The sequence below is a fragment of the Candoia aspera genome, chromosome 7 (assembly GCF_035149785.1).
Source record: "Candoia aspera isolate rCanAsp1 chromosome 7, rCanAsp1.hap2, whole genome shotgun sequence".
Lineage (NCBI taxonomy): Eukaryota > Metazoa > Chordata > Lepidosauria > Squamata > Boidae > Candoia > Candoia aspera.
In genome coordinates this window covers 37231694-37249598 of record NC_086159.1, presented here as the reverse complement: position 1 = coordinate 37249598, position 17905 = coordinate 37231694, and the positions used below count along the sequence as shown (strand labels likewise).

At 35.7% G+C, this 17905-nt stretch overlaps 1 protein-coding gene across 1 annotated transcript in view; it reads right to left on the bottom strand.

Moving 5' to 3' along the window:
• Window positions 1-17905, bottom strand: part of EEA1 (early endosome antigen 1) — a 57398-nt gene that overhangs the window by 6840 nt on the left and 32653 nt on the right. Inside the window, exons 18-26 of the mRNA XM_063308897.1 lie at window positions 14986-15125; window positions 14294-14624; window positions 13747-13848; window positions 13215-13409; window positions 12380-12562; window positions 9560-9745; window positions 8760-8891; window positions 1853-2038; window positions 798-1036 (exon numbers count right to left, since the gene is read on the bottom strand). Coding sequence (XP_063164967.1) covers window positions 798-1036; window positions 1853-2038; window positions 8760-8891; window positions 9560-9745; window positions 12380-12562; window positions 13215-13409; window positions 13747-13848; window positions 14294-14624; window positions 14986-15125 — 1694 coding nt within the window. The remainder of the gene's footprint in view (window positions 1-797; window positions 1037-1852; window positions 2039-8759; window positions 8892-9559; window positions 9746-12379; window positions 12563-13214; window positions 13410-13746; window positions 13849-14293; window positions 14625-14985; window positions 15126-17905) is intronic.

The window sequence follows — 17905 nt, the reverse complement described above, 5'->3', positions numbered from 1 at the left end:
GGATTTTAATATACTGTATCTGGGAAAATATAAGGTCACCCTGATAATTATCATATGAATAAATGAACAGCATTAACCTGTTCTAAGACCACTGCTCCTTTTGTCAATTAAGTTATTATACAAAAATGGCTGACTGCAGCAAAAAATGCAGAAAATTTACTAAAGAAGAAATATTTCAGCACAGTCTCAGGTGTATCTAATTTATCTCTTTATAATGAAGCATATGTGGAGGAAGGAGGCAGCAAAGAAAACAAATAATTTGATTTCCTTTCTATTAGAAATATTTACTCTAAAGATTTTGTAAGATGAAGCTATATTACACTATAATAGCATTCTGTCTATTTAAACCATCCAGTTTGTAAACATTTCTGTACCATCAATCTTGATATTCATAATATCCTTTTATTATCACTATTCTGTGGAAAGCTGTTTCAACTTGGCTCCACCCAAAACAGAAAAACAACAATGCATATTTCTGGTTAACAAGAGAGGCCATTAAGGTATTTTGCTATTCTAAGTCAAGCAGAATTTCATGACAAACCTAGTTATACCAACAGCGAAAAGTCACGAAAGTTTGGAATTTCACAAAATCGTCAAGCTCACCCTAAGATTATGAATTTTAGCTGTTACTGTTTTGTATAGCTTATTGTGAATCCACAGCGTTTTTTAAAAAAAATCTGTGGCAAAAAAGCTAATTTTTAGACCAAATTACACAAAGTTCAACTTATAACAAAAAACGGAAAGAATGTCTTCCCTAGTTCAAAAAAACCCACTTAAAAACATATTTAGCAACTTACCTTTCCAGCAGTACTCTTCTCTCATCCTGATTGTTTTGTACAGTGGCTTCAAGAACTGCAATTTCTCCACGCAGATCATCTATTTGTTTTTCTAGCTCACTAACCCTTCTTTGGCTGCTTTGCCACTCTTTCTTCACTGTCCCCAGATTTTCATTCAGCGCTGTGATCTGCATATGGAGCTTACACTCAGCCTCTTCGTGACTTTTACACTGTTCATCTTTTTCCTTGATCAAAGCTTGCTAAAATAAGAGAAACATTTCAACATAACAGTCCTCTTTCCAACACCTCAGATGTCTGTTCAAGTATTATTCCAGGAGGAAAGTGACATTTTTGAAGAAAAATAAAACAAGCTTCAAAAACTCATGTTCCTTTCTGGAGAAAAATGAATTAGTAAATGGGCTTGGAACCTCAGTTGCCAAACAGAAGGAATTTCATCCAACAAAATTCTCACTGGCTAAAGATAAACAGTTGGTTTTTATTAATTTGCTTTTCCTCTACACCCCTAACAAACACTTCTCACAATATTTCAGAGGGTTTCCCAGTTCTGGAGAGCAGATTTTTTTGAAATCACAGGGCACTGTGGAGAGAATAAGGAATCAGGGAAATTGCAGGAGAATCTTAGTTATTTCTTGAAATGCATTATGCTCCAATTCATGCATAATTAACCACCAACTCAGTCAAATGAACATTGTAGCAGTATTGTTTTCAGTAAAACCAAATGCTTCCTAGAAGAACCTACCAGAATTTATTTCTGAATCCACAACACATCAAGAGTTTCATATACTTGAATCAAATTCTGCCTATCTATAAATAAATTAATACTGGTTGTAAATTGCTTGATTTGGAATGAAATTGTAAATAAAACATAATAGTGTGTTCCATAAGCAATTTCACTTGTATTCACTGGCTGCAATATAAAAGGCAGGAAGAAAAAGGAATATTTGAATCTCTTCATTTATAATCAAAATTAAGCATTATGGCTGTGCAAATCATTCAATGAATCACTTTACTCATTATGTGATACACCTCTGGATCTGTTTCTCAAACATACTGACCAATTTTGCTTCTATCTCAGCATATTTCTTCTTCAATTCTCCTTCTCTCTTTTTCCACTGATCTTTGATGACTTCCTGGTTTTTCTTCTCTTGTTCAAGAGCTGTACTAAAATTATCAATCTTTTCCTGTAATTCCAGTTTCTGTTTAATCAACAGCTGTTTGGCATCTTTTAGATTTGATATCTCCTGTTAAAAAAACAAAAATTATTCTGTTAAACTAATATATGAAAAAGAGTTATACTATGTTAATGAACAATATTTGAAAATGTATGGGCTTTCCCTTATATTTTCAAGTAAGAAAGAGGAATAGATAAATACTTTATTTTAAGAAGTTAGTAACTTGCTTTGTTGTTAATGCTGTTTTGGCCTCTGGCATTTCCCAATGCTGTGATGCTTACTAGTACACTGTCAATTCCAAAATAAAGAAAAAAATATCAGAATTGAGGAAAACCTAGAAAGATCTGGACAACAACATTACACAGGCAGGAGGAAGAGAAAATGAAAATTAAACCAAGTTAAATAAGGAAAGCAAAGTTCCAGGACATGAAGGCTGAAGGAAGGAAAAAAGCAGCAAGAGAAATGTCTAAATTACCAGTTGTATTGTTCCTGAGTAATATGTTTTAATTTGAAAATTCTTATTTTGAAGAAAATAAAACCATAGGACATATTTATTCGTTACCTTTTCCTGAGGACTTCAAGGCACCACACACATACTTCATTTTCCACTTTTTCCCAAAACAGTAACGACAGAGAAAGTGTGCGTCTGGCCCAAAGTCACCCAGTGTGCTTCCATGAGGCAAGCTACAGTTCAACCTGGACATCCAACACTGGGGATCCCTCACTCCCTCTCTTTTAATTATGCCAAGATGTGGAGAAAATGTAATGTAAAGTCTACAATTCTTCCTAACTTCCTGTATTGGAAGAAAGATGTAGGAGGACTGGGGCAAATCTGGGCAACTATTGCAATGAAAAAAAGCTTCACAGAAAACTTGAAAAAACAATTAAGCCTTCCTGTTGTAGGTGTTCTTGTCTATCTTTTCTGTGGATTGGCCAGAAGCTTCCACAGAAAGCAAGAATCCACATATTATGAAATATTACTAAAGAGTTAAAAATGTATCAGGTTCTGAAAACTGACTTAAAACCGTGACTTCAATGTTTACCACATAAAAAGTGGTTTTGTTGCCTAGTGAAGGTTCATATATTCCAATCACAATTAAGTTAAACAGACTTTGGCAGCCACAAGAGCTTTTGTCTCTTTTAAGATATTTTTATTGTTAGAATAATGAAATACAAAGGAAAAAATATCTTATTTTTTATTAATTAGAGTGGCTGGGTGGGTTATTGATTGAATGATTGACTGACTGATTGATTAAATCTATATCCTCCTTCTGGGAATCCAAGGTAGGTTATATGGGAGTCTAAGGTAAAGGTAGAAGTTCCCGTTTAGTCGTGTCCAACACTAGGGGGCGGTGCTCATCTCCGTTTCATGGCCAAAGAACCAGTGTTGTCCAAAGACACTTCCACGGTCATGTGGCCAGCATGACAGTCATGGAACGTGGCTACCTTCCTGCCGAAGCGGTACCTATTTATCTACTCACATTTGTATGCTTTCAAATTGCTAGGCTGGCAAGAGCTGGGGCGAGTGTGGGAGCTCACTCCGTCACGTGGTGCTCAGGTCTTGAACCGCCGAACTTGCAAACTTCTGGCTGACAAGCCTGGCGTCTTAACCGCTGAGCCACCACGCCCCCATATGGGAGTCTACCGTCATTTTATTTCTCAAACAGCAAACCTGTGAATCAGTTGAACTAAGAGAGATATTGCCCCCAAATCAGCTCAAATCTACACGGATTGGGGATTTGAATCTGCATCTTCCTGGTCCTAATCCAATACCTTAGCACTTCACATTACACTTCTAAACAAAGTACAGTTAATTTTATTTATTTATTTATTTGGATAGTTTAAAACACTACTAAGAGAAAATGAGGAAAAAATAGAAAAATAGACAAAAATAGAGATTTATAAGCGACATAAAACAATTAAAAATTTGAAATAATATTAGATTACAACTGCATGTTAACATTTCTTTATCTTTTTTAGTCTTAATTGTGATTCATCAATACAAATAAGGTCCAGAGTTTTTCTATTTCTGAAAACTATCTTCTTTTAGTCAGCTATGATTAAAATTAAGCAGTTTTTGCATCAAACCTAATGCTAAATTATGCTTAATTTAAAACAGAAACCAAAGCTTAAAATCTCCTTGAAGCTACTCCAGAGAAAAGTGAAGAGAAAAAATACTTTATGGTACAACTAGGATTATTTTCAAATGCAATCTATTTATAAACTTTGTATGGCCCACAAGATAATTTACCTTCCTGAGATTAAAAACTGAGTCAGTGGCAAGTAGGCCGTCTTAGAAATTGAATGAATGAATGAATAAATAAAATCTAAAAATAAGGCAATATTTAATGAAATATCCTGAAAACGAGACAGTAGGTCATCTAAACAACCTTTTCCTGTCTTCAACATTCCCTCTGTAGGGAAGATTATTAAGAAGGTGGTCATCCTTCAGCTACACAGGGTTCTGATTATTTGGACCCCTTCCAGATGGGTTTTAGACCAAGATATAGTACTCAGACAACTTTGGTCATGCTTGTTACTTATAGACGAACATCCAACTGTCACGGCACAGGTAGCCAGATTCTGCGCAGCTGCTATGAAGATATGTCAGATTATGATTGGAAAAATGTAGTAATGTACCCCTTGTAATAACTTTGTGGTCTATATATCACATTTTATATATGATATTTTACTCTTTTTATTACTCTTTTTAATATTTTACATATCGTATTTTTATAGACACTTATATTTAAATAAATAAATAAATAAATATTTGATAGAATATTAGTCATGATAATGCAAATAAATAAGATTGTTTTCAAATTTGATTAAGGGGCTCATTTACATTGTGATCTAAATGTATTTTAACATTTAATTGGAACTTGTAAATTCAAATTTAAAATTATTTTAAATCAGATGGCTCACATTTTAAGGCTAAGGCTAATGTGTATATCTTTATAGAATTGTATCTTGTACTGGTCAGTGACCGTAATAAAATTGAATTGAACTGAACTGAACTATAATATTATCTATGATATCCTTCTGGACCAGTTCAGGAGATTGGGAGTGGGAGGCACAGTGCTACTATGTTCTTCTCCTCCCTCTGGGGCCAGTTCCAGTCAGTGCTAGTCTAGCCTTAGACACCCACCATGTAGGAAGCTGCAGGGCTCTCCCCTCTCCTCACTTCTTTTTCACATCTACATGAAGCCACTGGGGTGCAGCATGTAGTGCAGTATCATTAAAATGCTGATGATACTCAATTGTGTATCTCCACCCTGGCTAACCAAGTGAGGCTGTCAAGATTCTGTCCCAGTATCTTGAGGCTGAAGAAATACAGATGGGGAAGAAGAGGCTTTGGCTCAACCCCACCAAGACCAAGTAGCTATGGGTTTTGGGTCACCTGGTTCCAGGACCTGGAAAGTGTCCATTCATGGCTCTGGATGGGGTTGCACCATCCCAGTCAGACCTGATACACAATTTGGGGGTCTCCATGGACTTACAGTTTCTCCTCGAAGAGCAAGTGGCACCAGTGGACACAGGAACATTTGCAGAATTTCATGTTTGCACCAATTGCAGCTATTCCTAGATTGTGAGGCCCTGCTTGGAGTTATTCATACCTTAATCATCTCCCAGTTGGATACTGCAATGCACTCTATACAGGACTGCCTCTGAAGATCAGTCAGAAAACCAACTGGAAGCTTCAACCAATCCAGATGGTGTGGAATAGTCACCACTACAGTTTGAGCTATACTGGCTTCTTATAGCCTTCCAGGTGCAATTCAAGGAGATGGTTATCACCTATAAAGCCCTACATGGCACAGGACTGAGTTATTGGCAGAAATGCCTTCTGCAAGGGTGGGCATGCTGTTGGTCCTCTCCCTAAAATGTCACCTAACAAGACCAAGGAGGTGTCCTTTTCCGTGGTGGTGCGTACCCTCTGGAAAGCTAATATTCCAGGGCGGGTACTCAGGGACTGTGCTGATCAGTTGGCCAGTGTTCTCACGGACATCTTCAACATTTCACTGCATCAGGCCCCAGTTCTGGTATGTTTTAAAACTGCAACCATTATCAAATCGAATTATCCATTCAGCCGTATCCGACCCTTGGTGATTCTATAAGCTAGCTCTCTCCATGATTTCTGATCTTGTACAGCTTCTTTCAGTTGCTGTATATTTTGGCCTGTGTCTGCTTTGATTACATCCAACCAGCCCGTTCTTTGGCATCCTCGTCTTTTGCCACTGACCATTCCAAGCATGTCTTTCTCCAACAATGTTGATCTCATGACATGACCTAAGTAACTAAGTCTACGTTTTGTTATTCTTCCTTCTAGTGACATGACTCGTTTTATGCTCAACACTTCTTTATCTTTGCAGTCCAAGGGATGCGCAAGAGCCTCCTCCAAAGCCATAGTTCAAACGAATCAATTTTCCTTCTATCCAACTTTTTCATCGTCCAGCTTTCACAGCCATATGTAGTTATGGAGGACACAACAGTGTGGACTACACTTAGTCATCAAGCTGACATCCTTGTCTTCCCAAATTTGATTCATACTTATCATTGCTGTGCGACCCAGAATGATTCGGCGTTTAATTTCTTGAATGCATTCGCCATTTTGATTGACCAGTGATCCTAAAAAGGTGAATTCTTCCACATATTCCACCTCCTCTCCATCAATTACTATTTTGATGTTTCCATTCCTTGCAGTTGTCATGAGTTTGGTCTTTTTGATATTCAGAAAGAGGCCAAACTTCTCACTTTCTTCTCTAAGTCTCATGATTAGGTGCTTTAGGCCTTCCTGGGTTTCTGAGAGGACGGTTGCATCATCCGCATATTGAAGGTTATTGATGTTTCTTCCATCTTCCACAGCAACCTGTGGAATACCTGTGCCTAAAAAATCTACAATCTCATGTCTTAATGATTATTGTCCGATAGCACTCACTCCTATTATGATGAAATGTTTTGAGAGGCTGATAAAGAACCATATTGTCTTCAGACTTCCTCCATCGTTTGATCCACTTCAGTTTGCTTACCGGTGGAACCGCTCTATAGGAGATGCAATCTCCTCTGTTCTCCATTTGAGCTTGGCACATTTAGAGGAAAACAGCTACGTGCGAATGCTGTTTGTTGATTTCAGCTCAGCATTTAATCCAATTGTTCCTCAGCATATGGTAGACAAACTGGGTTCTTTGGGTTTTAGTACTCCTTTGTGTAATTGGCTACTTGACTTCCTCACCGATAGATCCCAGTCAGTGCAAGCTGGAAACAATATCTCCAGCCCTATTTCCTTGAGCATCAGTTCTCCACAGGGCTGATCCTGAGCCTATTGCTGTTTACCCTGATGACCTATGACTGTTGTGCCAGGTTTACCACCAATTCCGTTGTGAAGTATGCAGATGATATGGCGGTGGTGGGTTTTATCAGAGATGACAATGACTGGGCTTATAGGGAGGAGGTGAAGGCTTTTGTGGATTGGTGTAATATAAATAGCCTGGTTCTAAATGTTGAAAAAACCAAGGAGATTATTATCGACTTTAGAAAGAACCAGCCCAGCCATACACCACTCTTTATTAATGACATAGCTGTGGAGTCAGTTAGTAGCATCAGGTATCTGGGGGTGCATATAACCAACAGTCGGATTTGGTCTCTTAATACTGCAACTTTGGTAAAACGAGCACAGCAGCGTCTGTATTTTTTGCACCGGATAAGGAAGGCACATCTTCCACCTCCCATCCTTCTTACTTTCTATAAAGGCACTATAGAGAGTGTATTGACCAACTGTATTTCTGTCTGGTTTGGAGGTTGTAGTGCCTCAGATAAAAAGTCTGTGCAGAGGGTGATGAGGGCAGCAGAGAAGATAATGGGAACCTCACTTCCTCCCATGCAGGACATAGCGCATACACACTGTCCAGAGCCAGAAATATTGTTAGTGACCATTTCCACCCCCATTATGGCTTGTTCTCCTTGCTGCCCTCTGGGAAAAGATTCTGCTGCATCTGATGTACAACAGCTAGATTAGGCAACAGTTTTGTCCCCTGGGCTATTAGACTCCTGAACTCTTAATAATCCCTTCTCATTCCATGGGTACACATGCTGGGTGTAGGACTGATATTTATTAGGATAAAGATTAGAGGAGTGGAATGAGTAAAGAATGTATATTACATATTGTGGTAATTATGGTATTCTTATTTTATTGCTTGAGCCAATGCAACGAAATTTCATTTTAATGTACACTTTGGTATATAGTGAAATGACAATAAAAGTTTAGCTTATCTATCTTATCTTATCCATCTCTTCCCTCTTTCCCATAACATACAGTTGGCCCTAACCCTGCAGACCTTTAGAGAGGGAGTGAAAACCTGGCTCTGTGCTTAGGTTTTTGGGTCAGAGCTCCTGTTTGGAAGAGTGCAGTGAACATCATTCTCAGCTGCCAATTAATTGTTCATATTTACTTTTAATTGGTATTATTTATTTTTTGTTATCTTTGCTTACTGGTTTATTGTATGCTGCCCAGAGTCACGTTGTTTGAGTTGGGCAGTCATATAAATGCTTTAAATAAATAAATGAACAAACAACTAAGAAACGTGTAAGGTTGGGAAGGGAAGAATACACTGGAGCTGAAAAAATAGGTATCAAAGCTAGAGGATAAAAAGGCTGATCTCAAAGCTAGCATTGCACCTCAGTGCATTTCAGCTGCCTTATGGCACAATTCTGGAGCATTGTTAATGCGTATTTTCCAAAGCCTTATACAATATAACGCTGATCAATTTGGAATGTTTATGACTCTACATACCTTCTCAAACTCTTGTTTGCAGAGTCTAATTTCATCCCTTAGCTTGACAATTTCTTTTTCCTGTTTGCAATTTATGTTATAGAGCTCTGAAGTTTTCGACTTTTCATTAACCAAATCTTTTTCTTTTAAATCCTTTAGACAGAAAAAGTCAACAAGTTTATTTAAATACCCCTTCCTAAATAAATATGCATATTTACTCAGAAAGAAGCTACTACTTTCAATGAACAGTATTCATTGAAATAAAGCCAATTGATAACTGAACCTGTATTTTCCACTAGTCCCAAAGTTTTCTCTTAATTTATTCCTTTAATGCTGACTGTATACTTCCTCTTCCAGGAGGTTAATATGATCATTTCATGTACCATGGATAAACCTAGCTATTTATGTTGTATAATTTATTGAATTGAATTTTTAGATATTATATCACTATCTGTTGCTTTGAGACTAAAGAACTGAATCTCTTGGCTCAAAGAAAGATAATTATGCAATTGATGTAATTGGGGGCTGGGGGGGCTAAAGAAGCACATGCTGAATTAATGCTTCAGTTTTCTTAATAGCCAAGACAATCATCTTTCAAGATACATTTAATACTTAAGCACGCTATATTAGATGAATAGTAATATAGTTAGTGTTGTACTATGACCACTCTTTCCAACTTCAACAGCCAAAGGAAAGATAATTTTTCTCCTTGTAAGAAGTAACAAAAATGTAAAGTAGCAAACCTTTTTTTAAAAAAAAACGGCAACAGAAGAAGCAATTGCAACCAGAAATGTAGTTCAAAGGATTAAAAAACACATTACCTTGTCTTTCTGTATTTCCTGTAACAACTTCTCTTGCTCTTTCAGTTGCTGTTCTTTTTTGGACACATCCTGTTCCAGTGTAGATCTTATAGTCTTAAGTTCTTTGATCAACTGGTTATGATTACTAATTTGATTTCTATTTGAAATCAATTCTTCTTGTGCCAAAGCCAGCTTCTCTTCTGTAATCTAAATTGAAAGCAAAATTACTAATGCTCCGGAGCTAGTTCATGAGTCAAAACGGACAATACATTTTTAGGCGAAAGGTGAATGAATCATCTATATGAACTACAGTAAAGCATTGGTAGCAGAACATCACAAGAATACATCAGTTCAGCTGACAAATTTATCCACAAAAACACAAAACAAGTAATGGAAGGGAAAAAAACTGCACCGATGTTATTCTTTTTCATTCAATCATTTGAGGCTTTGAAAGCCCTCCCTTCATTCACGGGTCCCTAGAGCATCTGCCAACAATAAAAGACAATGAAATTCTTGAAAATGAAGCAATTCTGACAGATCAGTAAATAGGATATAAATGGTTGGGGGTGTGATTTCCCTCTATTTCTTTGTTCTGATTATTTTTTCTTGTTAATTAGTTGTTTTTGGTATTTCATTGTTTACCTTTTCTATTTTTACTTTTTATAATCTTGTCATAAAATATAACAAAATGGAACAATTAAAAAAAAAAAGGATTTCTGAGCCTTGCCTACTGGTTGGATCTTTCTGTTACATGACACCAGATTCCCTGTAATATTGTATCAAGGAATACCAATTCTCTATCATTCTGATCAATGACACTGAGCTGTGGGCTGTACAATAGATTATTTATTCTTGTATTTATCTGCCATGCACAGCAAATAGCAAGTATGTTTTTCCAACATACTTTTCTCCTAGACAGTAAAAGAGTGATGGACAAATTGGTGCTGGATGAGAAAGATCATGACAACTTAGATAAGGAAAAAAATGTCAAGAGATGTGAGGACCAGAAGACATTACACTCTTTGTCCCAACAATTCAACTTCTCTCAGGTCTTTATTTTATATAACAAACAACATTTTAATAAAGGTTTTAAATTACATTTAACTTCTATTCCAGACACTTTATACATAACTATACTGAAGAAAGAAGCTATACATGAATGATATCCTATTGCTACTTGCTGGGTGCTTTAATTGGTTCCTTTAAAGATGAAATTAGGGCAACTATACTGTATAGCCTTATACTCCAAATTCAAAGCTGTCTTCAATAATCTTCTTAACTATGCGGCTATTACAGTTTTACTAGGGAAGTAATGCAAAAGCACATATCAAAATTATTATTTGTACCTAATCTTCCAGCAGATGGTGCCATTAACTTAGCTCAACCAATTATCATTGATCTTATCATTTCTAAGTTTGTTATGCTTACATTATTACTTCAATTCAACAGATACTTGATCACAATATTTCTTGGTTGTGGGTGGGTACACATGTGTGTGTGTGTTTGCCAAAAAGCACTGCAGTATGTCCATGTCTTGGATCAATAAATGCCTCATAATCAATCACTAGCATTCTTTGTCAAAAATATCTTCAAACACTTCATATAATCATTCCCACTCTCCAAGATATACTGTATTTCATTTTAACTGTTTATTTTAAAGTTATATTCTCCCATGTACTGCTTTTTCTAGGTAAGCATGACCATAAGTGCATTTTTATATAAATTTCACAATTCAAAGCATTATCCTAGTCAGAAATGGAGTAATCTGTACTCATTTAGAAATGTATGAGGAACAGTATAGGAATCTGAAAAGGCAAAACAGTCCAATAAGAACTGCCTGGAAAGACTAGAATAAAATGGAATGTCTGAGCACTCAGTGTAGCAACTAATTTGGATTTGACAGGCTCCTTTATTGTAGACCTTTAAGCAATCATTGAAAATTATTGAAAAACTAATTTTAATAGTTGAAAAACTAACCAGTTCTAAAAATGTTGCCAAGAAAACTGTAAGGACTAGTCCAGGCAGTCGCCAGGAGTGAATACCGATTAAAAGGCACAAAGAAATGCTGTTAACTAGGAAGTTTTTATATAATAGTTTTGTAAGCCACCTGACAAAAAAGCTGTTGAAAAAAGATGTGAGAAAATGTTGTAAAAAATGGAATGTAAGTGTATTAAATAAAACCTTTCCTCTGTTTCTAAATTTCAGAGGTTAATATAGTTTTGTTCTCTTTTGATTTTTTGTGTCTGTCTTTGAGTCTGTCTTGTCTAGCGGCTGCCTGGACTTCTGGAAAAGATTTAGAAAGTGGTTTGACAAGGTAATGTCTTCCCCTCAGGGTTCAGAGACAGTGACTGACCCAAGGTCACTCTGCTGGCTTCATTCCTAAGGTGGGACTAGAGCTCACGGTCTCTAGTTTCTAGCCTGATGCCTTAAACTACTACACCAAATGGGCTCTCCTATGTAAATTTATGTGTAGCCAAACAACACCCTCTATACATAAAAGTAATGTATCAACAAGCTTCCGTAACATTAAACCTTATAAAACATTTTACAAGATTGAATGGAATGGGGGAGGGGCAGAATCCAAAATATATTAATGAGGACTGAACATTTTGATTAGAGAAGAAAAAATAGAAAACTTGGGAGGAGGGAGAATAAAATAGACTACATGGAGGAATAGCTATGGCTGACTAGAAAAAAATGAACTGAAGAACTCTTCATTGAAATATGTTACTGTTAGTTTCAGCTGTTTATTATAAATCCTAACCAAAAGAAAGAATCTTTTAACTTACTCACTGCAAACACTGAGCGAAACATGTACAATCTCAAAACATTGTCATATACCTTAAGGTCTTGCCGTGTAGCCAAGATTTCAGATTCTTTACCATAAATATCCAGTTGAAGTTTTTCCATGTTTTCTTGAGTTTTCTTAAGGGATTTTTGCAGCTCTGTTATTTTTTCTCTCTGTGTAGCAAGGTCTTGTTCTGACAATGTTATTTGCTGCTGCAATTTATTTTCCAGTTCTGCCTAATACATACATGCACAAGATATATTTATCTTATACACAGGAAGGTAATTGAGAAAAGGGATAATAAGGCAACATAAAAATACCACTGCATCCAAAAGTTTGGGAAGCCCTGACCAAATTGTATATTCTAATGAATCTCTAGGTGAACAAAAGCAGACACGAATTCTACATGGTACAAAGCTAACATATTTGTCTGCAAATTAGAATGAATACTTACTATTTATCTGCAGTTATTGAAGAGGAAAATCAAAATCTATTCTGTTATCATTCCAGTGTGGGATAACAGTAAAAAGCTGGCCTAGAGAATGCTTAAGTTTCCATAATTTAGTAGCATTTCACTTAAACTCGTATTTGCCACTGAGCAGCAAATTATTTTCCAAGTTTAACAACAGCGCAGTAAAAATTTTAACAGGTCTCCCTTATGCCATCTTGCCCTGAAAAATTATTCCACACTCCTAAAAATGATACATAGTGGGAGAGATGCCTCCGCAGATCATACTGTTGCTGTGATGCCACAGCATCAGCAAAAAATGAATAATAATACTTATTACTATTATTATGAAGCAACAAAATCAATGTCTTGCATCAGCCATAACATTAACATAGCATAGCATGTAACATTACATTCTTGAGGGATATATATGAACTTACCTTTTCTAATAGGGCTGTTTTTAATTCAGCTTGCTGTATCTCATTTTGTTTTTTCTTCTGGTCAAAAGATTCCTTCAGTTCTTTTACCTTTAATTGGAGCTGCTGTTCATTTTTTTCTTTGTCTTTGAGAATACCCTGAAGCTGCAGGACTTGGTCACGTGTTGACTCACGCTCTGTTATTAGCTGCATAGATATCTAAATATTGAAATGTAGTATTACTTTAACACCATTGCCTTTCTATTATGCTTTGATAGAAAATCTCATTTTATCTCATGTTACTACATTTTTTTAAAATGCTAAACACTTTTTAAAAATCCAGTATATATAATAAGACTCCACACATTTCATATACACATACTAAATAATTTAATCTCACAGAATAATTCGTAATTCTTTTGAGTATAGTATGTTTTGTATGCAGACTCAAGAGAAAATTCATCCTTTCTTTCCACAGAGTTCTGAGTCTAGCAACACTAACTGAGAAAGCAGCCATTCCACAGGATTCATGCTTGTGATCAACAATTAACATTACCCCTTCTTGTTTTTCCAGTAAGTTTTTCAGTTCATTCTGCTCTTTAGCTGTAGATTCAGACTGTAACTGAAGCTGATGCCTAGCTTCTTGACAAGATTTTTCCTATATAAAAAGGAAAACTTAATGAGAATTTTTGTTAAATTACTAAAATACATAAATATCAGTACTGAACTCTAACATCCTTTCAAATTAGTTTCAAGAACACACAATACAGTTCAAAGCAAATGGATCTAACATACACAAAATCTAATCATTACGTTTTTAAAAGCAAAACTAAAGAGTTGAGCAAAACTGGTTATCCAAAGAACATAATGTTTTACCAAGCTATTAAGCAGAAATAACATTTTTCTTTTCAAAATAGGCCATGCATTTAGGGGCCAAGATACACATTTAAATAGTGAAATGGTCAATTAAGTATTTTTAAGTATTTTCCATAGTCAATGCCATGACTACTAACATACTGCTTTGAATTTTCACAGGTAGCATGCAAACTGTATTTGCACATTGGTTACATAGAAAATACGTTTGCTTAAAATTCAAGACTCACCATTTCTGCCACTGTTGCCTTTCCTCTCTGTTTCTCTTTCTCCAACGCATCCCTTGCTTCTTCCAAAAATTTATTGCTGTTTGATAGTTTGCCTTTGATGATTTCAAGTTCTTTTAACAGAGTATCCTTTTCCAACTTCATTTTCTTCAAATCATCTGTTAATGTTTGTAGCTTTCCATCTAATTCCTTGTGATACTTGAATTTAGCTTGATTTAGTTTCTCAATTTCTAACTTCAGTTTTGCACTTTCTTCTTCTTGCTTTAATCTCTGTTGGCTTACTTCTTCTAGTGCATCATTTTTTTTCTCTAAGTCTAATTTGGTTCTAGATATCCTATACAGACACAAAACATAAAAATGAAAATATTTCAGTACAAAATTACATGACTGAGCATTAACTTTTGTATAACACATTTCAAGTATTCAACATATCTCCTGTACTTTTCTGTGTAAAAACTAATGCCAATATCTTAGTAGCATGAATCTTTTCCTGATTATATACTAACAAAGCAAAAAACAGTTAAAATTCAATGCGGATTTAAACAAAATTTTAATTCAAAATAAACAGTTGATAATTTCAACTCCAGGAGACAGGGTGCAAAAGAAAAAAGATGTTATAAATCAGAATCTCTGAGGACTTTTAAAATGTGGATACAGCTAACAGAAAAGTAGTACATTTGAGTAATTTAACATACATTTCTCTTTCTGTATCTAGTTGTCTGCTCAGCTCTGCAGCTTTGAGGCTCAAGTCTGTGCACTGTTTTCTCTGCTGCTGTAATTCTTGAAGAGCTTTTTCTTTATGTCCCAAAACTTCAAAAAGATCAGCTTCAAGTTTCTGTAATGATAGTTTTTAGAAAGCCAATAATTATAACAAAATAAAATCCTATAAGGGAAAGGTGATTACCTTAATCTTCTGCGGCTTTACTACCTTCTCTCAACTAATATAAGTATGGACTGTCAAAACATTTAGTTCTGAATGGGTCAGCTGCCCTCTGTACACCTAGAGGCTAAAAGAATAGAAATTTACAATATTCCAATCTTTCCTATCCTAGTCTCATCCAGATTTTCAAAGACAAATCCTTATATCCAGTATATCCAGTAATCTCTTCTGGGTAAACCTTTAGTTTGGGTCTGTCACACCTTCTACAGAAGTCTCCATTTAAAATAGCATATGTCAGAATATGCAGTTGGTAATGACTAAAAAACATGTCCAAATACGAAAGGAAGGAAGGAAGGAAGGAAGGAGGGAGGGAGGGAGGGAGGGAGGGAGGGAGGGAAACTACAATAGGTTAACTGAAACTAATTTCTGCAGCTAACTGTAATTATAGAAACATAGCATAACTAATTTCTTTAAATACTCTACAACATATTTTGCCAGGCATTAACCCTCAGCAAGTTTGATCTTTGAATTTTAGACATAATCTAAATGGAGAATGTCCGGGAGAATTTCCTAACTGATCAGGGTCAAAGCTGATTAATTATATGGTTATGTTCTATAACCTGTTGGAGAACTTCAACACCGAAAGTGCTAACAGCAATAATTTTCTTTCCTTCTGAGGCTGATTTCAATACTTCCAGAGGCTTATTTTCAGCCCAAACCTAATCTTCAGATTTTATTTTAAATTTTGTAGATTGCTAATATCTTTTTCAATTTTATTTCATTTCTAGTCTAATTTTGGTAATTGATATTTTAATTTGGCAACTCGCTTTCAATTTATAACCTAGTTCTATTGTTATTCCTTTTGCAAGGTTGTACATGAGCTCATTAGTCTTTTGACTGCTTCTGTCATTACTGATTGGGCGACCATGTTTGCATCACACAAAAAATCATTTAAATGTTTGTACGGATTTCAAATGAAGTAATCTTTGTCTTACAATTTCTTTCTTGCATTCCAAATCTTTTTGTCAAAGTTGTTGCTGTTATTCTTTTGCAATTTCAAATCTCATTATTTTTTATTTTTGTTCCAATTTATTAACTTCAATATCTGTAAAAACCTTGTTCCTGTGTATGAAGCAACTCTGATCCATAAGTCATTGTCAGGGATATATGATTTTGGAAATTTTGCCAATTTCATAGACTTATCTCTGGAAACCATGAGTCTATGGATTTGACTCATAACATTTTCTGTCTTGATTTTCACCAATTGTTTTTTGGCACTTTCTTCCCAATAGTTTTATAGTTTCTTGCACTGGCTGCCTATCAGAGGGAAGCAAGACCTATATCCCATTTGTCATCTGAATGCCTAGGAGCCACAACGTTAGTCTCTTGTTGACTGACTGATCCAGTATAGTTGTTGATCAATGGCTAATTCAGTATGGAAATTTGTTTTCTAGTTTTCCTCATTCACTAGTAATAGTAATAGTAGTAGTAGTAGTTGTTGTTATTGCAAATTACATGCATTTTCCCTAACTATCATCAGCACCAGGAATTTTTTAAACTTTAAACTGTTAAAGAACAATTTAAACTGCTTTGGTAAAGGGATCAGAAGCAAATACTCTCCCTTTTCGTTCCTGCTTTTTTAAGTTTGATTATCCAGACAGAGAAAATAAAATATAGTCTTTTGTTGATCAGTGGACTGTTAGAAACACGTTCTCCACCAGTCTTGTTGACAGACTTGCCCTAATGAACAAACCAACCTGAGTGTAGAAGGAAGCACAGAAAATAGAAAACAGAAAAACAGGCAGAAAATATGCCATTTGCCCCAGACTCCATTAACTGCCTTAGCCCTTAACTTTTGTCCTTTCTGAAGACTGCCTGTAGAGCTCACATAGTATACAAGTGCTGTGCCTTGTTAAGTTTTTTACAGGCTTGAAGAGAATAAATGAAAAATAAATGTTTCCTTAGCACTGCAACATTCATTAGGAAAAAACAATACCCTGGGCAGAATTAAAAGAAAGGGGAAATTATTTTCCCCTTTCTTTTAAATAACTTGGGGAAAGTATTTTCTCTAGCAGTTTGTAACTTGATGAGCCTCATCCTTCCAACTGGGCAGCAAATCAGCACGATTATTGTCTCTTTTCTAAACTCTTTATCTTCACAATATTTGTCATCTGTCTTCTCCCATAGAGTCTCAGGTTTGCCATTTCCTGCTAACTCCTACTTGTAAAGGCAGTCTTGCCATTCTGTTGTTTCTGTAAGTGGCTGAAATAGAGAGGTGAAAATCTTTCAGAGTTGTGCAAGGTTCACATCTAGGCAATCTGTGAGAAATCAGGTGATCAGAATTGTTTCGATGGAGATAGTTAGGCAGAGAAACATAGAATATCTTTATAATTCCCAAAGTTTGTGTTAGTCACAGTCTGAATGCAAAATGAAAAAAAAGGTGTATAAACAGAAACCAGTAGAGGGTAGCAAGAATTCTGTATGACTTCCATGAGCCCAAGATTGCTGCTGTGGTCCAGAAAATGTAATCGGTGCTTTTGTGTTATAGAAGGGATAAGAAAAGCACAAATCCTTAATCTTCTTTTCCACACTTTCCACAGTTAAACGCAACTTGACTTTTCTTGACTGATCAGATACCTTATGACTTTCCTATCTGCTTCTATGTGAAATCAGTCTTGTTTGTTTCATTTCATATTTAATAATGACTATGCTTTGCATCAACTGTTCTGCCTTCC